This window comes from Dermacentor albipictus, chromosome 1 (assembly GCF_038994185.2).
Source record: "Dermacentor albipictus isolate Rhodes 1998 colony chromosome 1, USDA_Dalb.pri_finalv2, whole genome shotgun sequence".
Lineage (NCBI taxonomy): Eukaryota > Metazoa > Arthropoda > Arachnida > Ixodida > Ixodidae > Dermacentor > Dermacentor albipictus.
This window is the reverse complement of record NC_091821.1, coordinates 450491955-450514165: the sequence shown is the minus strand read 5'-3', so window position 1 is coordinate 450514165 and position 22211 is coordinate 450491955. Positions and strand designations below refer to the sequence as shown.

General features: G+C 45.0%; 1 protein-coding gene across 4 annotated transcripts in view; it reads right to left on the bottom strand.

Annotated features, from left to right (window-relative positions):
* Window positions 1–21847, bottom strand: part of LOC135911055 (creatine transporter-like) — a 112473-nt gene extending 90626 nt beyond the window's left edge. For all 4 annotated transcript variants that reach the window (XM_065443145.2, XM_065443147.2, XM_065443146.2 and 1 more), the window contains exons 1-6: window positions 21528–21847; window positions 18084–18215; window positions 11688–11860; window positions 5362–5549; window positions 2814–2946; window positions 231–365 (exon numbers count right to left, since the gene is read on the bottom strand). In XM_065443145.2, the coding sequence (XP_065299217.2) occupies window positions 231–365; window positions 2814–2946; window positions 5362–5549; window positions 11688–11860; window positions 18084–18215; window positions 21528–21648 (882 nt within the window). In that variant the 5' untranslated portion in view covers window positions 21649–21847. The remainder of the gene's footprint in view (window positions 1–230; window positions 366–2813; window positions 2947–5361; window positions 5550–11687; window positions 11861–18083; window positions 18216–21527) is intronic.
* Window positions 21848–22211: the final 364 nt, after the last annotated feature.

Below are 22211 nucleotides of genomic sequence, written 5' to 3'. Positions count from 1 at the left end.
CTTTTATTGCACTTTGAGTTCAAACATGCATCCATGATACGCGAATAAGCACATTCTCAGCCCCTCAAATAGCAGTGTTGAGTCGACGTCTGACATGGAGCTCATAATCCTTAAACTGCCTAACAACACGTTGCTCTACGAGAGAACCGGTAAACCCGATAGAACGAAGAGAACGCGCTGTCACACGACATGTGACGTGTTTTTTTTTTTTTTAACTGGGAACCCCTTACCTTTGCGGAGTAAGCCTTCGATAAGTCCGGCCACAGGAGTGAAAGCATGCCTTGCCTGGCGCCGCTCAGCGTGAAGGAAGCAATGGAGAGCAAGGCAAGCATGGAAAGCCGAGTCACCAGCATCACGAGTGACGCCTGCGCACCGTCGATGCGAACACACGCTGTACTCACTTTGGTGCACATAGCCTTATGGAATAAATGCCTCACTTCAAAAGATACACCTTCACCCAGCACTTCTATTACACGAGTTGTTTCAGCGGAAATACTGAAACTATCGAGGAATTAGGAACCCCTACATTCTGTACTGCATACACTGTGCATATTTCTGGCATGATGAAGCAAAGGATTTCGTTTATGTGTTCTGTTTCCCAGCATTATGAATCTGATGCGTGACGCACCATGATGCATTGCTCCAGTTCATTTTCAAACACTCTGTATTCGTCAGTGTCCGCCAAATTGCGGATGTAAGCTTTTCTTAGCGAAAGCTGTGAATGCTTCATTAGAATGTGTTTTGTGGGCACGTACAGTTGTAAGTTTACGATCGAGGAAAATTTGGAGCATATAAATAATTTCGAAATCAAATAAGGCATTGAGGTGAAAATTATTGTACATTGAGAATAGCTGCCGCAAGAAATCGCATAGTTATCTTGATCAGACCTTAGTTACAGCGGTAGTCTCACAAGTACAAAAAATTGTAAAAGCATCATTCTGGATGCACCTAGGCCCTTCCAAATATATAAGGTGTTTCTGTGAGCAAACAACAAATAGTAACTGCTTTGAACTCTGAATTAATGGGATTATTCAGCTGATTCTACGTGACTTGGCTAAATAGGGCCTTTTCATTGACTAGGCATTTATAGCATGTCAGAGCTCGATGGGAGGAGACAATGTACGTGGTAGTGGGAGGGGAATAAGCGGAACCATTTTGGCGTCATGCAGACACATGTGCAGGTTTAAGCACATCCGTGAAGATCAGCGTGTTTGCTGGTGTCGTGATCCGGTAAAACAGGCGGAACGCTGTTGATGGCAACACTTTTTTCGCCATGGATTTTATAAAGATGCTAATGTTTGACAAAATGCACAAGAATTAGCTACACAAAGCTATGCAATGGTTGGCTTTTACACCAGTTACAGAAATATCGTACGAGTATTTCCGCATCGATCAAAATGCGACTACTAGGACAAGAAATGCACGTCGCCCACCCATGCGCATCACTAACGTATCATAGCTGTAGAGCATCCAATACGGTTACCCTGGCATCGGACAAAGAAGCTTTCTCAAGAAAACTGAAGTGAAATAGGGAGTAGAGACTAGAAGAACGCTAGCCAATGGTGACTGCTAATTATTAGAAGCACATTTTGCCACACGCTGCGATTCAGTTGAAAGGAGGAGGAGGAGGAGGAGGAGGAGGAGGAGGAGGAGGAGGAACTTTATTATTGGAGAAATCGTTGCGCGGTTTATTCCTGGGTGGTTCCCTCTGACAGGGCTCTACTGGCGATCGCGGCTCGCCGGGCCTGGTCGAGGGTCGCCAGTTGGCTTCCCAGGTCCAGCTCGGAGAGTCTCGCCTCCCAAGACCACGTAGTTAGTGTGTGTGTTGTGACTCGTGGCGAAATTGCGTCGCCCTGACGGTCGGTGCATTCGTTTGTTATGTGCGAGAGTGTCGCTGTGTGGTTGCTACACCAGGGACATGTTCGGGACGTATAACTGTCTGGGTAGATTGCGTGTAGACGAGACAAGTGTGGGTATGTGTTAGTTTGCAGGCGGCGCCAGTCCCTTGCCTGGAGTTTATTGCAACTTTCTTTGCGAGCAATTTTCCCGGTCAATGATTTCGGAGAACCAGCAGTGCCTCATGGAAACTGTTGTAGTGACAATAATATCGTATATGAGCTTGCTTCTTTTGTTTCTGTGGCACAGTTGTTTGGAAAGTTTTGCACATTTACAGTGAGCATAAAGTAAATTGCTTTCTGTCCCTCACAGGTATTGTACAATAGCAGCCAAAACAAAGCTTGGCTCCCACTTAGTTTTTTTATTGCCATCGCAATTATGCGTCGCGAATAAAAACAGTGGTGACTATGCTAAACCTACATGAAAGTTGTTTTGTAATCTATGCTGGTCGTATGTGGTTTCAGTCGCAAAGATCCTGCATACGTATATTATCCACACGCCTACATAATTTCTCTCACTTTGTCCCAGCAAAATATATGCCATATAAGTAAAATTTTTATTATGTGCATTTGGATAAGCAACAGATAAGAATGTGCTGCACACCAGTGCTTCTGTACACCCGTCTACGTCATCCAACTAACAACAACTAACGTTTTCAAGAACAGATCACGATGTTAACTCGGCACTCTGCGCTCAGATTTGACAGCGAGGCCGGTTGACACCCACATGATGTTATTAGCCTAAATCTTTGGTCAAGAAACTTGTAAATGACACACCGAATGTAATGACTGCCCATTGGGAATACTTGAATATTATATTTTTAGGTCGCATCTTCGAATCCACAAACTTTCTAAGGGCACTTGCAACATAACTTGGCGTCTACGTTGTGAGCAAGAGTATGCTCTGTGAAACCGCACCTTCCTCAGTGAGCGCGGTCCAAGAATGATGGCGATGAATATCAGCGTCCACACTATGACCAAGGCCAAGGTGACGCCGGAATCAAGTTGACTGGTGCTGCCGGTTGCGCTATGAATGTGTGTCACCCGGTGCCTGTACGAACGCATGCAAACGCGGCAGTGAAGAGTCAACTGCGTGCAGCGTTGCGTTATCTTTGGCAAGATTACTTAAACAATGCGTGGTGTTCAATTGGCTGGCGTATAGAAGAATCTTATTTACACGTAATAGGATTTTTCGTAATAGGATTTCCTGTCCAGAAACGGGAGAGATTATGGCGTGACTAGGAAAGACAAAGCAAACAGACGTGAATGGGCTGAGTTCCCTAGGGGCTGTGATGTTGGCGAGCATATCCGAAACGCCGAGGTTGATTTCTTGGCAAAATTTTTAACACTGGCATCCCTTTAATAGGCATGAATGGCTTATGGAGTGCTTTTACTCTGTGCCCATGCACACCGCAGGCGCTATATGGAAGGCTTCTGTGCAGGACTGCGAAACTGCATGTTGTCAAAAGGTCAAACACCAAGCCAGTTGCATAGCACAGACGCGCACCGTGATAAACCTTCACTCGGCAAGCGGGACTTAGAGGGAGAGAGCAACAGACGCGCACAAATGTTGAAGGGTGGGTGAATGCCCGGCAAGGTAAGAGCTTTCTAAGGCAATGAGTTCAACACAAGTCGCACACCTTATTTTGTGTAATTATACAAAATTATATCGCATAAAAGTCGGCCATGTATATATCCCGCTAACTTTAGCAATGTTATCTGCGTTGCTCCTCCTGCATGCGCTGAGTGGTACACTCATTTAAGAACCTGAATCAGCCATCAGTAGGAGGAAACTTCGATGAACATGTGCACCCCAAGAATTTAAGGAGGTTGGAGCTCAAACCGCTAGTATCGGGGTATCATGAATTGGACATTAGACAATGGCGAAAGACAATACGGGGCAGCACATCCTTATGCACACTGTATGACCTGTGTTAAGCTCTGTGTGAATCTGAGCACACGTGCGCAGATCCACACAGAGAAAAAAATACTTTACGCGCTGCCTTTTTCTCGCCGATGAACGTTATTACAGCTATAAGGTCCTGTAATCTCAAGCCTCCAGAACCGAGGGATGACCCGACAATGGACCATTTCTATGCGTACTCTGCTACCCTCCACATTAAGCCCACGTCAAAAGCAGCCACCTCCTAGGCGTTCCTCCTCGCGCCGTCTTTCATCATCCGCTGCGCTCCGTGTTCGCTCTTTCATCCTTCACTGTGCTCGTTCGCTCGGTTAGGCCGATGGACTTCGAAGCACGCCGAAGCATCTAATCTGGAACCTCCTTTTATGTATTCAAGTTCAAGTCAATATATTGAATCTCTACTGTGTTGTAGCGTGCATACCTTGCTGTGATTTGCGGATTACGTATGTTTTAGTGCAACCTAAAATATTTATCAGCACATTAAAAGCAGGCAATCGCTGCCGGATGGGAGGGGATGGGAGTATATTGCCGAAAAAAGTTAGGTATTAGGAGCTTGAACTCTGTGGTGACAGCCAAGAGAAGGTCATGCGTCAGATCACTATCTTGTACACTGCCTACCGACATAATCCACTCTTCGCAGCCGATTCGAACTTCCTATGAAGATTTACTCGGGGTTAAATGAAATACGGCAACGCGGCCTTCATCTTCTGTGCCCATCATTATGCGCCCCGAGTCAAATCTTTTAAGTACAGATCGTGTAGTACAGTCAGCACGAGGGCGCATAGTCTTGTCATACACGGCCATTTGTACTATGGTTTTCTTAAGAACAGCGTCGTCGGCAAAGTATGTATTTGCGGCTGGTTTCTTCTCCAAGTCGGAGCCAAAGTAATACAAGGTCTCGCCCAAGGCGCGGTGATTTCGTCAACAGTATAGTGGGCCAATTCCGTAGATATTACAGTCGCTCGCCTTACCCCGGTCGCGGCGAGGGGTACGCGCCAGAAATAGACTCTGCGTCTTGGGGTGCGAAAAACTCATCAAGCCCCCTAGGTGTTGAAAGAAGCCGACGTACTCGGTCCACTCCATCTTTTTTGGCCGTTCTTGGCAAGCGCACGCGACGGAATGACACTCATCTCAGGAGAGGCGTCTCCCCATGATTCTCACGGTGGATATTAACGTGGACCTGAAATCCACTTTGAACACCCTCGTCGCATGGATGACGCGTATGGGTCACATTAAGCGCCCCAGACCTAGTGTCCACTATTGACGTGGCGGTGTCATGAACCACGTGTTCACTATGGCCGGTCCTGTTAGTCACTTGCAAGTGTGCGTCTACTTTAATGCGCATGAGACGTTACGACACATATTGCATAGCACCCATGCGGCTAAAAAGCATCAAATAAAATAAAATATTATTTAAGAATAGCACTTTAGAAGCAAGTTCGCCCACACATCAGCCTCTTCTACAGGTGTATACCTTTCGAAAATTATACGCATGACATACGCAATCCTCTAGGATGATTTCTGCCCTAAGTTTTGCGTCCGTACTCGTAGAAGGTCCTTGCCGCCGACACGTTCCCGTCGATGCAGCTGTTGTGCATGGCTTCGTACTCGGAGGCAGGAACGTACACCAGCTCTCGGCTTATGGCTGTGCGCACTGCGATGGCTCTGTCACTCGTGTTGTTGTCTAACAAGAAACGCCTGGCCAGCCGGTCATTCACCTTGGAGCACAGATGCTGCGCGAAAATGACATTCGCGACAATTACTCACTGCCGCAATATGAATCGGGCAAAAAAGAACTCCATATATCTTTTACGATCACTTCGCTGTGTTTGTTACTTTTTCGCAGGACCTCTGATTAGTTCACCAGTGGCCACGTACAGCATACGTATACAAGTATGCATTCGTGTCCTTGCTTGCATCATCCCAGAAACTAAATTATATATTCTGAAATGGTATATTGGATAACCGCTTTCGTGTACACACAGAGCCTCGAGTGTGTATACATGTGCAATTAAGGCTAGCCTTATAGGGAAGGTCGTGGTATGCCGCGCGGTTGCATAGCAGGAAAGTGAATTTATTGATCGGTCTATATCATCGAGTTTAACGCCACAAGCACTACGGTGCTGTGGGACACTCTATATTCGAGGGCCCCTGTTGTTTAATATGTTGAATGGACGATATAGTTTGTCTTTCGTATTCGTGCGCTATATGAAATACTGTTAAAACATTGTCTAAATAATGTTAGACAGAAAGACAACGTTAGGTACATGGCACAATTTGTTAACAAGAAGTCGGTGCCCGTTTGGATTAGCCTTCCATGTCAAACTTCACAGACGGCCCCGATTGGGCTCTGTTACAACTTGCTGGCAGTGGTGGACAGCGTATCTTAATCATGCTGTTTCGCACGGGTTTCCCTACCTCAAGATAAGTGTCATGTGCCAGAACACGACATAGTAGGGTGTGGTATTGATAAAGTCCTGTTTTGCATGGTTTCTTATCCTGGAGCATTTTCCGGTACCTCTTTGAGGAGGCACTATACTCATTCGATTGGACTGCGCGTGTTCTCTTCTGGCAAGGAGCAGCGGTAAGGCCCATACAGCATCAACAGCGTTAGCCCGGGGTGCTGTCTTTATTTTTTCAGCTATTGCCAATACCAACAATCTGATTTGAAGAAATTGAAGATAATTTGAAGAAAGTCAGGTCTATTGCTTGATAATATTTGAAGTGAGTGAAACTTTTCAATGCTTGGCATATGATGGGTTATATATAATCCCAATATACTTTCACCCGTTACGCGGACTACGACGTGAACCAAGTCGCGGCCCATGCTATTCTAGATGCCATTGAAAAATCTGATACTCAAGTACTTAACAAGTATCAAATAAACTTCCTCGCAGCGCTGAAATCTGTGATATAAATTAAAATTGCAGCAGTAGAACCCTGTAAATAGTTTTAGTTTCTTGAAATACTCGTTTCCCCACATGTGACTTTGCGACGAAGCTGGTTTGGCGACGCCAATGGACACATTTTAAATACCAAAATTTCCAAAGGCATCTAGAAAAGAAGGACCCTGACGTCATCCACGACGTCATGCACGTAACACTGGGAAAGCTTTTCGGTCGCCGATTAGTACCTTTCAAGCCAGGTTTTGAAATTCACTCACCTGAAGTTGTGATTTGAGCAATAGCCCCGTCATGACCCCCTCCTGCCCCTATAGATGAGCCTTATTGCACATAACATGGACGTCAATGACGCTTGTAACTATCCTGCACTTTTCGCCTTATGTCAGACGGTTTTGTAGTAGATGCTACCCCAGGTTAACCGTACACGTTTTGGACCCAAGCGATCCTCTTTCAGCAGTCTTCGACACAATAGATTCTGTCACGTTCACTGACGCCTATTTCTTTTCAGCGTATTTACATGTGGTCCTCAAGTTAACAACAGAAGGCTCTTCCTCTACGGCACAAATGTTTCAAATGATGGACTGCATTTATTGAGCACACGCATACATAAGGAATACGCTACAAGCTATTTTATTGTGGTTAGTAACCTGTGCTAGACTCTTCATTTTTGGTTGCCGCACCGATGCTTCAAGCAAACTTGGTAGTTCCTTTTTGAAATCACTACTACCTCCTGAAATAGCCAGTACACCAATATATGCCATTCCTTCCGAAAACTGTGCACCTAATATTTGGAGTCGCTGCTACATATTGAAGCAGTCAGTACCCCAGTGTATCTCACGCAGCCTGTTACTCCGCTGCCGGAACCCCTCGCTGTCTTAGGCATCTATGACCTCTGCATTTATTCTTGTAAGCATGATGCTAACCGATGCTTGATATTTGCACCGTGAATATAAGGCAGAAGTGAGTGTTGCAACAACCTGAGGCGCTGTCGACCAGTACCCGTAGCGCTCTTACATGCGGTCTCTTGCGACATTACCACTATTTTCGCAGTTTATGTAATGGGGTAGTAAGCTGCTTCTCTGTGAGTTGAAGCAACAGTATTTGGACGCTGTTAAAAAAAGGGTTCTTTTTTTACTCACAAAAGTATAAATGTGAGATATGAATATCCCATAGCAAATCGCGCAAGGTCAACAATGCGAAGATGTCAGCGTCCAGAAGCTGGCATACTCAGTTGGCGCCAGCAAGCGGGGAATCATGCGTAACAAGAGCCAAAAGAAGTAAAGGAAATGCAGACTCTATGCACAGTCAGCGCAGAAATGTACTAAACTGGCTATATGGTTACCATTTCTGTCAAAAGGGTACTTGTGTCTGAGCGCAGCAGAACCTTTCCCTGTGGTTAGGCATTGGAATGTGACAGTGGACGATGGCAACTCCTTGTTTAGCGAGCGAATGTAGTCTTATGACTGCCGCCCCTGGAGAGCGCGACAACAGTGATGGCCGTGCTGTATACTACACTTTCCGCATTAAAGGTGCGGGGAAATTTATGACAAGAACAGCCTGTTAGCTGGAGTAAACATTTTGATTTGACGTTGTGTTCTGGCACACACGTTTAAATTTCTGCGGTTGAAGCAATGAACACGAAGCAACCACCACAGTCTGAGTCAGCCAGATAAGAAAACGTACTTGGGTAAACGAGTACTAAACGTCAGGATGGGGTGAAACGGAGAAGATGCACATACGGGTGCTTGTGCGAAACACCACTCTTGCGGTGTGGGCATTGACAGACTTCCTGGGTCATGATACAGCGTTCACCAACACTTAAGAGTAGATGGTGGGCTCAGGCGCCGTTTGAGAAGGCTCAGAAGCTGAAGGACAGTGCGCCATGTTGCATCGATGAAGAAGCGATATGGCATATAAGTTCCTACATGTTTAATTCAGACCTTTCTGCTACATCTCCGAGCGGAATAGGTCATTGTGGAAGGTGCGTCAAATGAACCTCCATTCAATGTCAAGTATCGCCACAGCTGAGACGACAGGCCAGCGGCATACAGCTGCTGCTCTTATTCGAACCAGATAACATGACTATCCGTGCCTAATGATTGTAAGATTGTAGTTGAAAACACCATGGTTCATCAATCTTTGGAAGGCACCGTTCTTAATCAAGCGGGATCGTGGCCAATAGCCAAGCTCAGCGGCGTGCTGTGCAGACACGGGCGCTTTTGCTGGTGTGCAGGCTTGCATAGTACTGACCATCAGCCACGTCGCACCAGAGTACAGCTGAGCACCGCTGATCAACCTGCCACCATACGAATGTCAGTGTTCGTAAAAATCCTTCGGACACGAAACCGGTGGAGGGGAGTGCAGATATTTATTTAATAGTGCCTTCGAGTACATGCCTTATGTTGGATTCGTAACGGGATTTATTAACGACGGTTTAGCTTTTAGACCTAGCCCACAAACAACAGCAGCAAAGTTGGTAAAGCCGATACTCAGAATCAACTCACAATCTTTTGTACCTCGGTAAGTCTTTCGACGACGTTATATTAAAGCAAATAAAATTTGAGGTATGACGTGCCAAAGCCTTGAGCTGATTAAGAGGCACGCCAAATGGGGGGGGGGGGGGGGACCAAGAATCTTATTTTTGTAACCTAGGCTTCTTCAACGTACACCCGATGCGCGTTGCACGCGAATTATTCCATTCCGGCAACATCGGAATGCGGCTGCCGCGACACAGGCCGATCTCTTCACATCGAGCTCAGCAGCGCTGAGCCGCAGACACTGGGATACCACGGCGTGTTTTCAGCGACTGTTGAATATTTCGCCGTCTTCAGGGAACGTGTATGTATCAACCTGCTCGATGTAAGCCCCTTTCTTGCACACGTTGCCCATATAACAACTGCCTTTTCGTAGTTCGGAGACCAACGAGCGATACTTTTTCGCGAACATCATTTTTTTTTTGCAGCACCTGACGCAAATTTGTCAATTCGTAAGAATGTGTCAGAAATTTGTAGCGTTTAAGAAAAAAAGTCTGGAGAGTTCAGAGGCACGCATTTACTGCTGTGGCCACTACATGCCCTAAACAAGAGTGTGTATGGCAGTAGAAAGTGAGCGAACATGAAAGAAACTAGCCCAACACTTAGTTCCTGTGATGTAAGCAGTCAACACAGCAATGGTTCTCGCCTGGTACCAAGTATTTGCCGAGCGCGCAATTCTAAATGCTTTCTCGTTGTCGTAACACGAATAGGTGCGCTATGAAGTTTTAAAATTTATTTACGAATACTGCTCGCGCTACCTTTAAATGATGCAGGAGTGGGGGCCGAAAATAGAAACAACATATAAAAGAACATCAAGAAATACTATGGTCAGTCAATTTGTGAAACTCAGCAGATGACAGGTTCTGCAGGCTGTTCAGCAATAGAAATGTGAGTGGAAAAATTAGAAATTTCAACAATCCAGGTGCCACCTAAAACAGAGAAAGCCATGCGCATGTGTTCTACGGGTAGAAATTGCGCAGGAATCCATAAAACGCGAAAGGAAGGATAATGCGAATTGGATATTATGCAGCATTATTACCCGTTCGCAGGTGCGTCTGTGAGGCAACATTTCAACTGGTAAGATAATTGCAAGCAATAAAGCTGTGAAGTTATTATTGTGTCGAAGAAAACCGTAGAAATATTGGAACGTATAGACTAACCAGATGCAATATGTGGTGAACAGACAAGTGCCGCGGAAAAGCTGCCTTCAAAACAAATTTATAGATTTCTAGTTTGTGTCTTTTCAATTTAAATTGTATTACATTAATTTGCCAGATGACTTTCAATATATTTAGTCAACAGGCTTCCTTTACTTCAAATCTGGGAAAATGTTACAGGATATTTAAACTGACCTATGCAATAATTTAATTAATTAGGGGGTTTTACGTGCCACAACCACTTTTTGACTATGAGGCACGCCGTAGTGTGGGACTCCGGAAATTTCGACCACCTGGGGTTCTTTAACGTGCACCTAAATCAAAGTACACAGGTTTTTTCGCATTTCGCCCCCATCGAAATGAGGCTGCCGTGGCCGGAATTCGATCGCGCGACATCGTGTTCAGCAGCCTAAAACCATTGACTTATGCAGTGCAAGCTGTGTTCACGACTTCCCTATACTGAAAGTCACTGGTTCTCTTTTTATTTGTAAATAAATGCTTCATTAATTTTCTGATCCTGATTTTCGTTTATCACTTCTTGCTCACATAACAAAATGAGGAAATTGCAGTATTTCATAAAAATTGGCCATTTGTTTCAGACATATTCTTGTACAAAAGCAGCCATTGGCGTAGAACTGGCGTTTGACTACATAGATAAAAGTAGCCCATGCTACATCGTTATCTTAGAGAATGAAAACTAATTTCACAGGTAATACTACTCCAAAGCACTATGGAAATTTGAGGCTCGATGTAGTGGAGGACTCGGAATAATGCTCTATAAGATGGTTCTTCAGCTTTCTTTACAAAATAGTTCAGCTTCACTACCAGTGTCAATGTTCGTGTAGACATCTTCTCAAGTCAAGTACTCAGCAATCAGTTCTGAGGCATTCAAATCACGCCGCTTTCTCTTCTGCGCCAGGGTTTACCTAGGTTCCAAGAGAAACTACCGCCTGAGGTGGGGCACACACAAAAAAGAACAACGAAAAACAAAAAAAAAGGAAGGACCGCGAATAGCTAAGGTGACGCCTTCGCCACTGTCCAAGTTTGTAGACAAATTTTTCCCTTGGAAAAAGGTTTTGTACGTCACGAATTATTTTCCTGTGAGCGGCGGCAGTAGTGTAAAAAATGTTACTTTTCATAAAGATTGCCCTTTTCTATGCCTACATTTTCTTCGGTAATGAAGAGGGACTCGTGAGAATGCATCCTCGTTGCCCTCGATGTATCGCTAGAACGTATCCTGTTCCGTGAAACTCAGCAAATTGCTTCAGCCTACTTACTTTGCCGTGCTGGTTCTGGTAACAGCCGCTGTGTCCTAGTTCGTGCTCATCACAGACGCTCCAGGGCAGCACCGGCGACAACGTGGCTGTCAAATATATCCACGAGTAGGCCACCGCGGGAACGTGGAACACCACCAGTAGCAGGTCACCGTTCAGCATCGTCCAGCCCAACCCTGCATAAGAGTGAACAAGTTCTTGCAAGTTGCTACGTATTGCATAATTACTGCACTGCATCTCATCGAAAGAACATTGTAAATAACATTAATGCGTCCTCCGACGCCATTTCAAAGAATATGTCTTCAATCAGCAGCCTCATTGAATGAAGCACAGTACAAATAGGAGGCCACTAACTCACCCTACCCATGAAATTGTAGAAAACCTGTAAGTGGTATTGAGATCAGTTCCATAGGCCCAGTGTTACTGTTAGTAGGGTGTCCCACCTAACATGAGAAAATATAAAAAAAACATCAAATGTTGCTTCACTGGATACAACCAATGTATTGGTAGCCGTCACTTAGAGACACTCCGATTAATTTTTACCGTCTACTTACATAATTATTCTCAATTAATATATCAACTTCTCAAATATTATATTTAGATTAAACGTATCAACGACGAGATTGGAGAGCAAGATGAAAAACCACCGATAAAGCTTTCTGTTGCTCGATACGTGCTACATAATAGTGTTCTTCTGAGCGTTAACGTAGCCCGCGAACACAAGCAAAGTGCCTCCAGCGGTCAACCGCGCGATAATGTTGTGTGTATTTGTAGGCTTCTTCCGGGTGCTCTAAAACCTACCGCTGGCCCTGATCTGACGACCACATGTCGAGCCTACTCGTTTGACTTTAATCACGTTGCGCAATGCTCACTCCCAGTTATGTCTTTCCTCTATGACCGCGAAGCAGAAGCAATCTGCAATGGACGGCATTCATCATCAGAACGGTACACCGTAACATTCCGACCACAAGTAAACGGCTGGTTAGCTTCATCTTTCAGCGTACTCATTTGTCTTTCATCACAGAGATGCTGATACACGTAAAGCAGCCAAGCCCTACCGTTCATTTTGAGGGAAAGACATTTTAATAGTGATCGTGCGGTCGATTCGAGTGTTTTTGTAATGCTTGCGACCTTCCCGCAATTCTTTCAGATATATATGACGTCATTCCTTCCTCATATTGCACTCTGTATTTCTTGCGCGGTAATTGTATTTTTTATGACTATGTTGAAACGTTATTATTCTCTGTTGTGCTATTGCTAAAGTATTTCTCTCCATTCTTTATTTGTTTCACTTTCCTTCAATAGATACTATTGTGCTTATTTAATATTTGATCTTCATCAGGCGTGTTTTCTTGATGGCCCATATGTACATGTTTCTGGTATTGCACTGCTTTATCTATATCCTGTATAACATAAGTACAGTTCTCATAAAGGCACTGACAACCTGCCAGAATGTGTTGTGAGATGTTTGGTGGCTATGAAGTGTCATTATTTACAGCGGTACCATCAAACATGCTGTTCACAATCAAGGTAGAAATAATTTTAAATCGGCACAGAAAGTAAAAACAAAAACGTAAGCGGTGCGAACTGGTGGTGCATCCTCGGTAAATCACATATAGTATATGATATTAGTATACCTAAATCAGCTATTATAAGTACCGCATACTTATTGCTTAAAATTTCAGCTAATATGTTGTTAGGCTTTTGCGCTTTATTCTATACGCATTAGGATAAACATATGGTACACACTAACGAGCTCTGCCTTAGTGGTAGCTATTGGAGCGGCAGAGGCGCTCATTGCATAGTGGGGCAGGAGTCTTGTACGTGCGCAAGTCCTTGAGTTAGAAACACGTGTCCTGTTGTCTGTGAGAGATACAAACAGTACTGCAACACTAGCATTCCTGGCATATCCTACTACTTAGCTTGACTAAATAACAGTTAGAGAAGGAACTCCCCAGAGGGGCATTGTCCTATACTGCGTAGTATTCTTGTAATCACTGCTTATGAAGCCGATACTGCACGTTTGAAATCAACCTTGCGCATTTTAAGAGACAAGCAAATGCAAAGAATACCACGCACACTATGACAATATCCAGAGTAACAGGCTCGTTTTTAGCACCAATCTCGCATTTGATAAATGAAGCAAACGTTGCTGTAGAGCTTCTATTGCTCGCACAATTTGCCCACCGATACGGTCACCTGCGTTCTCACGCGCCCTCTTCAGAAGCTTATCCAAGGCATTTGATCGCACAGAACAGCCAGCGATCATGACGGCTCCCGCACCTCAATTTAGGCGCCCGTATGTATGCCTGCATGCAAGCCTTTCTCTCGCTACGCACGGTTGAAGTGCACATGGGCCCCCATGCGTCCCCTCCCTGCACCCTTAGCAAAATGGGCACAAAGCAAAGTTCTCTATTATGCTATTTTCTCTTCAATGTCACACCGACCTTTAGACCGCGCTCTTCACCATATCCATTACCTTCGCCACATAATCTACGCGAACGACATCCTTCTGTGGACCACCCTCAGCAGTGATGACGCCACAGAGGAAACATTATAAGCCATCGCAAACCTCACACAACAACACGGAGAAAGGATAGGTCTATGGTGTTTTCCGGAATAGTCTGGGCTACATCTCATACCACCCCCCCTTGTGCCCTGATCACGGGCAACACCATCGTTACTGATCACGGGCAACATCATCGTTACAGAGGTTGACACACTCCGCTTCCTGGGCCTTCACATCCACAACAACGACCAGAACACTTTCACTATCCGGAAACTCAAGCGGGTGATGGAGACGCTCTCGCATCGCATCCGTATAGTCTCAGGCAAACACTATAACATGCCTTCAGACTCAGTCGTTTCCTCTAGACAATTTCACGCCTCCCATCTTGACAAGATTAAATCATCACCATGGATTTTATGCTCCGTAAATCCTACAGGGTAGCCTTACACCTTCCCTCCCTTCCTTCCAAACCAAAACTCTTACATCTACAGCTTGTCCTCAGTCCATACCACAAACGAACTCATAGAGGTCCACAGACAAACACAACTACCTCGCCTAGCTTAATCATTCACAGAACGTTACATAATTGATACTCTACAAACTTGCATACTGGCAGTGGATCCCAAATTAGTACTAGTCACCCGCCCCATACACACAAAGCTCCTAGTAAAACGCCTCCTGAAGAACACACACGCGACGTATCACTCGGCCTGCTGCATAGCACATGCAAAAGCTCGCCTCAAATACTACGGTTTGAAAGCTCGCGCCGTATGGGTGGACGTGGCCTTCACGGGCGAAGACGGGGCAGTTGCAGTCGTTTACAATAGAGTGGCCGTGACCATATACTCCATCGCATCGTAACTCTCAACTTTCCTGTCATACCCACCCAAGCATCCACGAAAGAGGCGGCAATCGCGCTCGCCCTTATACGCAATAATGCCCGGTACGTCCTTACTGACTCGAAAACTGTACTCCTAAGCTGCGCACCAGCCCCAGTCTACGAGATCTTGGTCCCACAAACCCGCCCTGCCATGTGGAGCTGATTTGTGTGCACCGCGCCTGATGTCTCATCAACCAGGCGGTGGCGGAATGGGGCTCTTCCCGGGAGCGCACGCACTCCTTCAGCGAGCTGAGCCAGGGATATTGCGCCGAACGCCAGCTATATCCCCGCACTACCAGTCCCTTTGCAATCGTCAGGAAATATTACGGCGACGCCTTAAGATCTGCACCCTTCCCTCCCCCTAATTCATGTCCCTATTCCATCCGACGACATATACTCCTGGCTGTGCCCAATGCACCCAACCCCACGCTACCCTGACCCACATGCTCCTTGGATGTTCGGTTAAACCTCCCTCGTGGGGTGCCGAGCTCCTGACCGCCTGGAAGCAATGGAAGACCCTGTTGTGATCGACGGACTCGGCCAGGCTGATAGCCACTGACCGCGCCGCCGACATCATGGAAATCCATGGACTCGTGAATGTGTTGCACAGCGGAGTATTGCTTGCTCTATTTTCTCCATGCCAGTAAAATCGCTCACTCCAGGACAGGAGTCGTTGGTGCGCCTTGGTTCAGTTATTTGCGCGATGCCATGCTACCAAGATGGTATGACTGCTTGCGTCACGCGTGCGTCTGAGCGCGCGCTGCTTCCGTGCCGGTGGAGAAGCGATAGACGCTCCGTCACTGCGTCTGTCACATTATCACGTGTCTGTTAGTTTTCCTCTGACTTCCGTCGTGAGGCGCCACTCCAAATGGTATCTGTGCCGCCATCGTAAAGCAGGCGCGAGCGCTAGACGAAGGGGGGGGGGGGGATAGGAAAGGATGAGATAGGAGATGGTATATAGTCAGAGAAATTTACTTATTACATCCTAGATGGCATCACCGTTTTTTCTAGCTTTTGTACACGAAACGGAACGTAGAATAGAACGGAGCAGAAAATGAACGCGGCATCTAGCCAAAGAATGCTACGCATTAAAAACGCCTGGCGCATGCAGCCAGCCAAATTATTGCTTTGGAGAGTAGTTTCTGTTACGGGGAGAGAGCCGTGCGTGGGGCGTAGATTTTGACACTAGATTTTTTTCGAAAAACCATTTATTGTTTTAGAAAACGTCACGTACAGTAACAGCAGCTTCATAAGCATCACATTACTTTCTTACATCTAGGGCCGCCTTTGTTGTCTGCTTCCTACGGATGCCGGCAGATATACGCTATCGTGCTCACTAATTACTCTGTCCATTTTGTTTCTTGAGCACGACTACATCCTCAATGCTGATCGCAAAAATGCTTATGAAAATGTTCCACGGTGCTTTTATCATTACTACGGTATAATTTAACACAGACCAGTAGGCTTTCCGTTGCACTAAAAGGAAAGGGTACATAAGAAGTCGGTTTTCCGTCCTTATGAATAAAATAGAAAAATGGCAAATATAGAATGAGTAGGGTGGTATGATTATACGGGACAAGTCGCTTGACAGAGCGGCCACTATTTTAGAGTAGGTATTCGGAGAGAACCGCAATAATGTCGTATTCATATTTCGTTTAGAAATGCGTAGCAAATAATACCCAAATTTATTAAATTATCACCATCTCCTCACGTTCGTATAGTGCAAAATTCATAGATAATTTATCAAAATGTGTTCACAAGTTCGTCCCACAATATATGTGTAGGACAACACAGTTCACAAACTTTGCTAGCAGGATATAATAACATGTGAAGTGTTAAGTTGCATACGTGGTAACAATATCTGTACAGTTAGGAACGTAAGTAAAATGCAACTATGACCAGAGACAATTGTTGCGACTAATTTGTAAATTTAGGAAATAACCGACATCTGCATTATCGATCTAGACAGCCTACCCAATCTGGGTCTTGGTAGAGTTTATTTGTTCTTTATTTTTTTATTAAACCAAATAGATTGCTCAAATGCATTCTACCACGAAAAATGTCCATATAACGATCTCTCAGTGCAATGGCAATAACGACAGGTGGTGGCTTCCTATTCGGCCGTCCTGTACGTCCGCCTTTGCCCTGAAGTTTAAGCTCGAAAAGCAGCCATGCGATAGGAACGCAGGTGACGGCGTTTGTTTCCAGGACGATTTGGATCGTATTACAAGGTGGTGCCAGAACTGGCAAATAACGATGAATCCAAAAAAGTGTGTTTACATTCGCATTTCCAAAAGAAAGAGACAAATAGAAACAGCATACACCATAAATACATATGAGATGACTGCCGAGCCAACATGGAAATATCTTGGCACTGTTTTATCGCATGATTGTTCATGGAATGCCAATATTATGTTGTTGGTAAAGCAGCAAGGGCTCTTAACTTTAAGCAGCGGAAAATGAGATGCGCACCCCAGAATGTGAAGAACACATTCTACTTCACATGTATTAGACCGATTTTAAAGTACGTATGCCTTGTATGGGACCCGATGCAGGCAAAGTCTATAGATAAGCTCGAAAAAATTCAGAACAGAGCTGCGCAGTTTGTTTTAGAGCGGTACGAGCGCACAGATAACTGTACCGTTATGAAAACACAATTTGGTTCGGGAATCGCTTTCTTTTCGCCGAAAAAGAGTGTGTTTGAAGTTGTTCTTTTGTGTTTTTCATTGTAACACTTGAATTGCTCATAACACCTATTTTGATGAATCCAATTACATATCTAGTCGAAATGAGCACCGACACAATGTGAAAGCGCACCGTGCAAGGACAAGCATGTCCTACAGTTCCATCTTTCTGATGACTGTTAGAGCTTGGAACCGGCTGCAGGAGAGGCAAGTGTGCTGCATAGATTAAGAAGTGTTTCATTCAAGTCTGTGACCCCCCTGCTGTAACGCCGTTTGGTAAAGCAGGACACTTACTGAATAAAGAATAAAAATTAAGCAACAAGAACCTCTCGCCATGGGAAATCCCTCGAAGGCCCTTGGTATAGACCATCCAGAAAACTGACCTAGGAACAGCTCTAGATACAGCATTGGCACACTGACGGTACAGGTCAGTATCAGGTACACTGCCAGGAACACCACTGCGCAAGGGAAAAGTCAACAACAAGAAATAAACTGCATTAGGCAGCAGCCACAAAAGCACTCAATCACTACTAGATTGGCGGAGCACGCATGTGCGCACCAAGCACCAGAACTCCTAAAATAATGCAGTATCTACAGTTTTTATAGAAATGTAAAGCCTGCGGCGCAATAATTGAGTCCCAAAGCTATAGCGTCATATCAGTCAGTCAGACAAAGTATAAGACAAATTTCGAATGATTAATTTGCATGGGACGCGCATGTTTCCGAAGTGTGCAAAAAAGAATAACTAAGGGCACTGTAATAATAACAGGCTTCAAGACGGAGCCAATGTGATTGCATAGTATCAGGCAACAATCGACACAGGAAATAGTCATCTTATGTGGCTTGAGAGTATACGACGACTGCTTGCTGAGTAGGAGAGGTAAGAGTAACCAGCTTCTTCGAAGAATTACAAGCAATGTAACATTTCGTTCGCGATTGCACAATATAAGTGTAGAATTGTCCTTACGGCACTCCAAATGCCAAATGCACCCAAATAATGCTGTTATCTTACACTTTGTACCAAGTACTACAACGTAGACTACAAAGACGAACTATGAAAGCTAAGAGTCTCAGACAGGCAGAACGGTATGGTATACTGAAAATTTGCACAAGCTATGGTAAGTGAACGTGTCAATATTATGCGCCATATTATGTCGACCTCAATTTCAACGAACTTAACAATATCGGCCGCATTAAGAATACTAAAAAACGTGAAATAACTGGCATATTGATTTCTTGGAAAGCTAGTAAATGTGATGTTTATCAATAGAAGATAAAGTCATTATTCCATTCAGAAGATGCATGCGACTGCTAGAAGATCTGTTATACCGTTTTGAATGTTTTGTTTCCCAACACACATATTGTTCACTTAAAGCTGACTTTGATGCAACACAGTTTTTCTTGTTTGTTTTGAATATATGTATACCTGTATGCAATCTGTAATAATCTGTGTTAATTGATTTCTGTTAAAGCGATAGCGTTAAGGGCCCCGTATCACAGAAAATCCGGTGTCGGTGTCGGCGCCGGATAAGTAGTCAGTAAGCGAAAATTCTTGTATATATTTAGGTATATATATTCGACACTGCATGCGATATGACATGCGATATATGCGGGTTACATTGACACAACATTCTGTCACGAAAGTTGCTGATACCTCAGGTTACATTCTTGACAAAGTGATTCCTTGTGTTTTTTAGAATGGCAGCCCACTAACAAATGTCTCTTGCCTCTTTTGGCACATTTTCTCTCACTTGAATATTAAATGGGCGAAGCAATAACGGATACCTGAAAATGATGTAATTTTTCTTGCACGGCTAACGCAAAAGGTCGCGTTTTTACAAGAAAGCTCGCCTTGAAGCACAGCCTTCGACGCCAGTATTTCCGGGTAAACATCCAGGTTACTTAATCTGCAGTGGCCGGGAAGCGTGAGAAGCAGTCAGGGGTCTTTGAGTGCTATCGTGTTCAACTCTTAAAGGCGAAGCTTAAGCGCCCTCCAAACGTTTGTACTTCGCAAATAGTAAATTATGAGGTTTTGCGTGGCAAAACCACTTTCTGATGATGAGGCACTCCGTAGTGAAGGACTCCGGAAATTTAGACCACCTGAGTTTCTTTAACGTGCACCTAAATCTAAGTACACGGATGTTTTCGCATTTCGTACCCACCGAAATGCGGCCGCCGTGGCCGGTATTCAATCCCGCGACCTCGTGCTCAGCAGCCAAACACCATAGCCACTGAGCAACCACGGCGGGTAAAACTTTGTACTTCATTCAGTGACGTAAAAGTCAGAGTAGCATTACTTTTTTAACTGATATTCTTATAATTTTACTTAGACACTTCTGTAGGGTTACCCGCCATCCATCGGTGATCTACCTTCAAACGCAAAACACTGCGTACTTAGTATGGGATGTGAACGTGAACTGTATTTGATGACCAATAAAATTATTGTGAAAATAATTGGCAGTGGCTTAGCTCGGCTATGCCAAGATATGCCTAGCGAAAGCTAAGGCATAGCATGGTTAGTCTAGGTTAATCTTGATTGCAAGTCCAGGTTAGTCTGGTTATTGTTGTCTTTGGTTGCGGCGTTTAGCCAGTCATGCGGCGCGCTGTTCGTCTGTTTCCTGGGTGATTCGTTTCCTCTTCATCTCGTTCCGGTGTCGATTCGAGGCCTTCACCTGCTTATTACAATTGTCACCGTCCATACTGCCACCTCAACTGCGGTTGCGGCTCACACGAGCTCTCCTTTTAAATCTTCCGACGTGTTATCAGGGATGCGACGCAGCTGGTGAAGCAAGCGGAGGCGAGCGCAGCGACGAGGAACGCACTGTGAGGTCATACCAAACGGCTGCCAGAGAGGCGCCGCTCTGCGCAGCGGCGGAACACCTGTGGCTCGGTGCTACTAGTGGCACATCCGCAGCAGTGACCCGGGAGCGAGAGAGAGAGAGAAATATCCGCGGGGAGGCGCGCGTTGTGACGTCATGTGCCTCGTCGGCCACGGTGAAATCGCAAGTTCGCAGCCAGTAAAATTTTCGCTTTAAAAAAGTACGCAGCAACCTACACCAAGATCAATGTATAGAAGGTATTCTGAAAGGCCAGTAAACCACACCGTTTTCAGCTTCACCGAAATTCCCTTAGTTTCACCAAGTACGACAGCATTCTGTGTGGACTGTTATGTGCTTGAGAAGAATCGACATTTCGGAAAGTTGGTACTGCTTGAACATCTTGAAGGGACAGTGCAGGGAAGCAGGAAAGTACATAACAAGCAGGAAAGCACTGTTCTTTGTCTTTCCTGCTTTCTGTTCTTGTTGTCCTGCGCTGCTCCTTCAAGGCCATGTACCTAGATACTTAAAACCAAAGTATTGTTGTGCCCAAGGAACGGGTACGAAATCATACTGCGCCAATCACAGAAGTCTACAATTTCAAAAAAGCTACTTTTACCTTGAGAAAACGCTAAATTAACCAGACAAGGAATAAATACAATGAGGCTTGACGGCACTAGCTCCGGTCTAATATTTTTTATTGCCATTAATGGCCTAGACTACATTCGAACATAGCGACTGTTGAATTTAGTAGGCTATATCAATTTAGTGAGCCACAACGACTCCATGAGAAGAAAAGGGTGCTTGGAAATCCGTGAAGTCTAACAGGTATATCCATTTAGGCGTGAAATTCAAACAATACTAAACCGAAAAAAAACGAACCAATTTCGTAAAACATATCAGTAAAGCTTACTGCTACCGTTTAGCGTCCCTTTAATGTGAAATGCAACGTACGTCCTCCGTTGTCGTAGATGAGGTAGGGAAAGGTGGCCAGGTTGCTGAGCCCAATGCAGAAGTTGATGCAGCAGAGCAGGCAGTCGGATTGGTCGCGGAAATGCTGCCTCTCCACTTGCATGACCACGAGCAATGAATGAGCGGTTGGTTCGCAGATATTTTGCTGGACTCACGGAGCCGCGTGACCAGTGAGACTTCGGCGTCGATGACCACGCAGGATCGCACGAACTGTCAAGGTCTGTGGCAGCCCGAGTTCTAGCGCGGTCGTTTTTCACCACGGGGGACAACGGTTCATCACCAGGGGTTCAGTTCTTCTTCTACGTCTTCTTCCCACAACTAAGTAGCAGCTGTCTGAGCCCAACGCTTGAGGGCGCTCGACTCGATTGTAGCCGTACCATTATCATTTATATTGCAGTGTTTTCTGCTTTATCAATTGAGTTTGCCTCTTACACGGCGTCCTCCTCCAACACTATTATTGTAATGTTGGCGTTAGAACCAGTAAGTGAAATGTTAACTGACCAACTTTCATTATTTAGGGATAGAAATGTGACGGACTCGACCACCTGGTGCCTTCCGTGCTGAAAGAACGAATAGCGAATAAGGCATCGTCACTAATGTTAGGCAGTTTCTTTCTTAGATTTTGATTACCATAAAATAGATAACTCGGTGTATAAGATAGCAAAA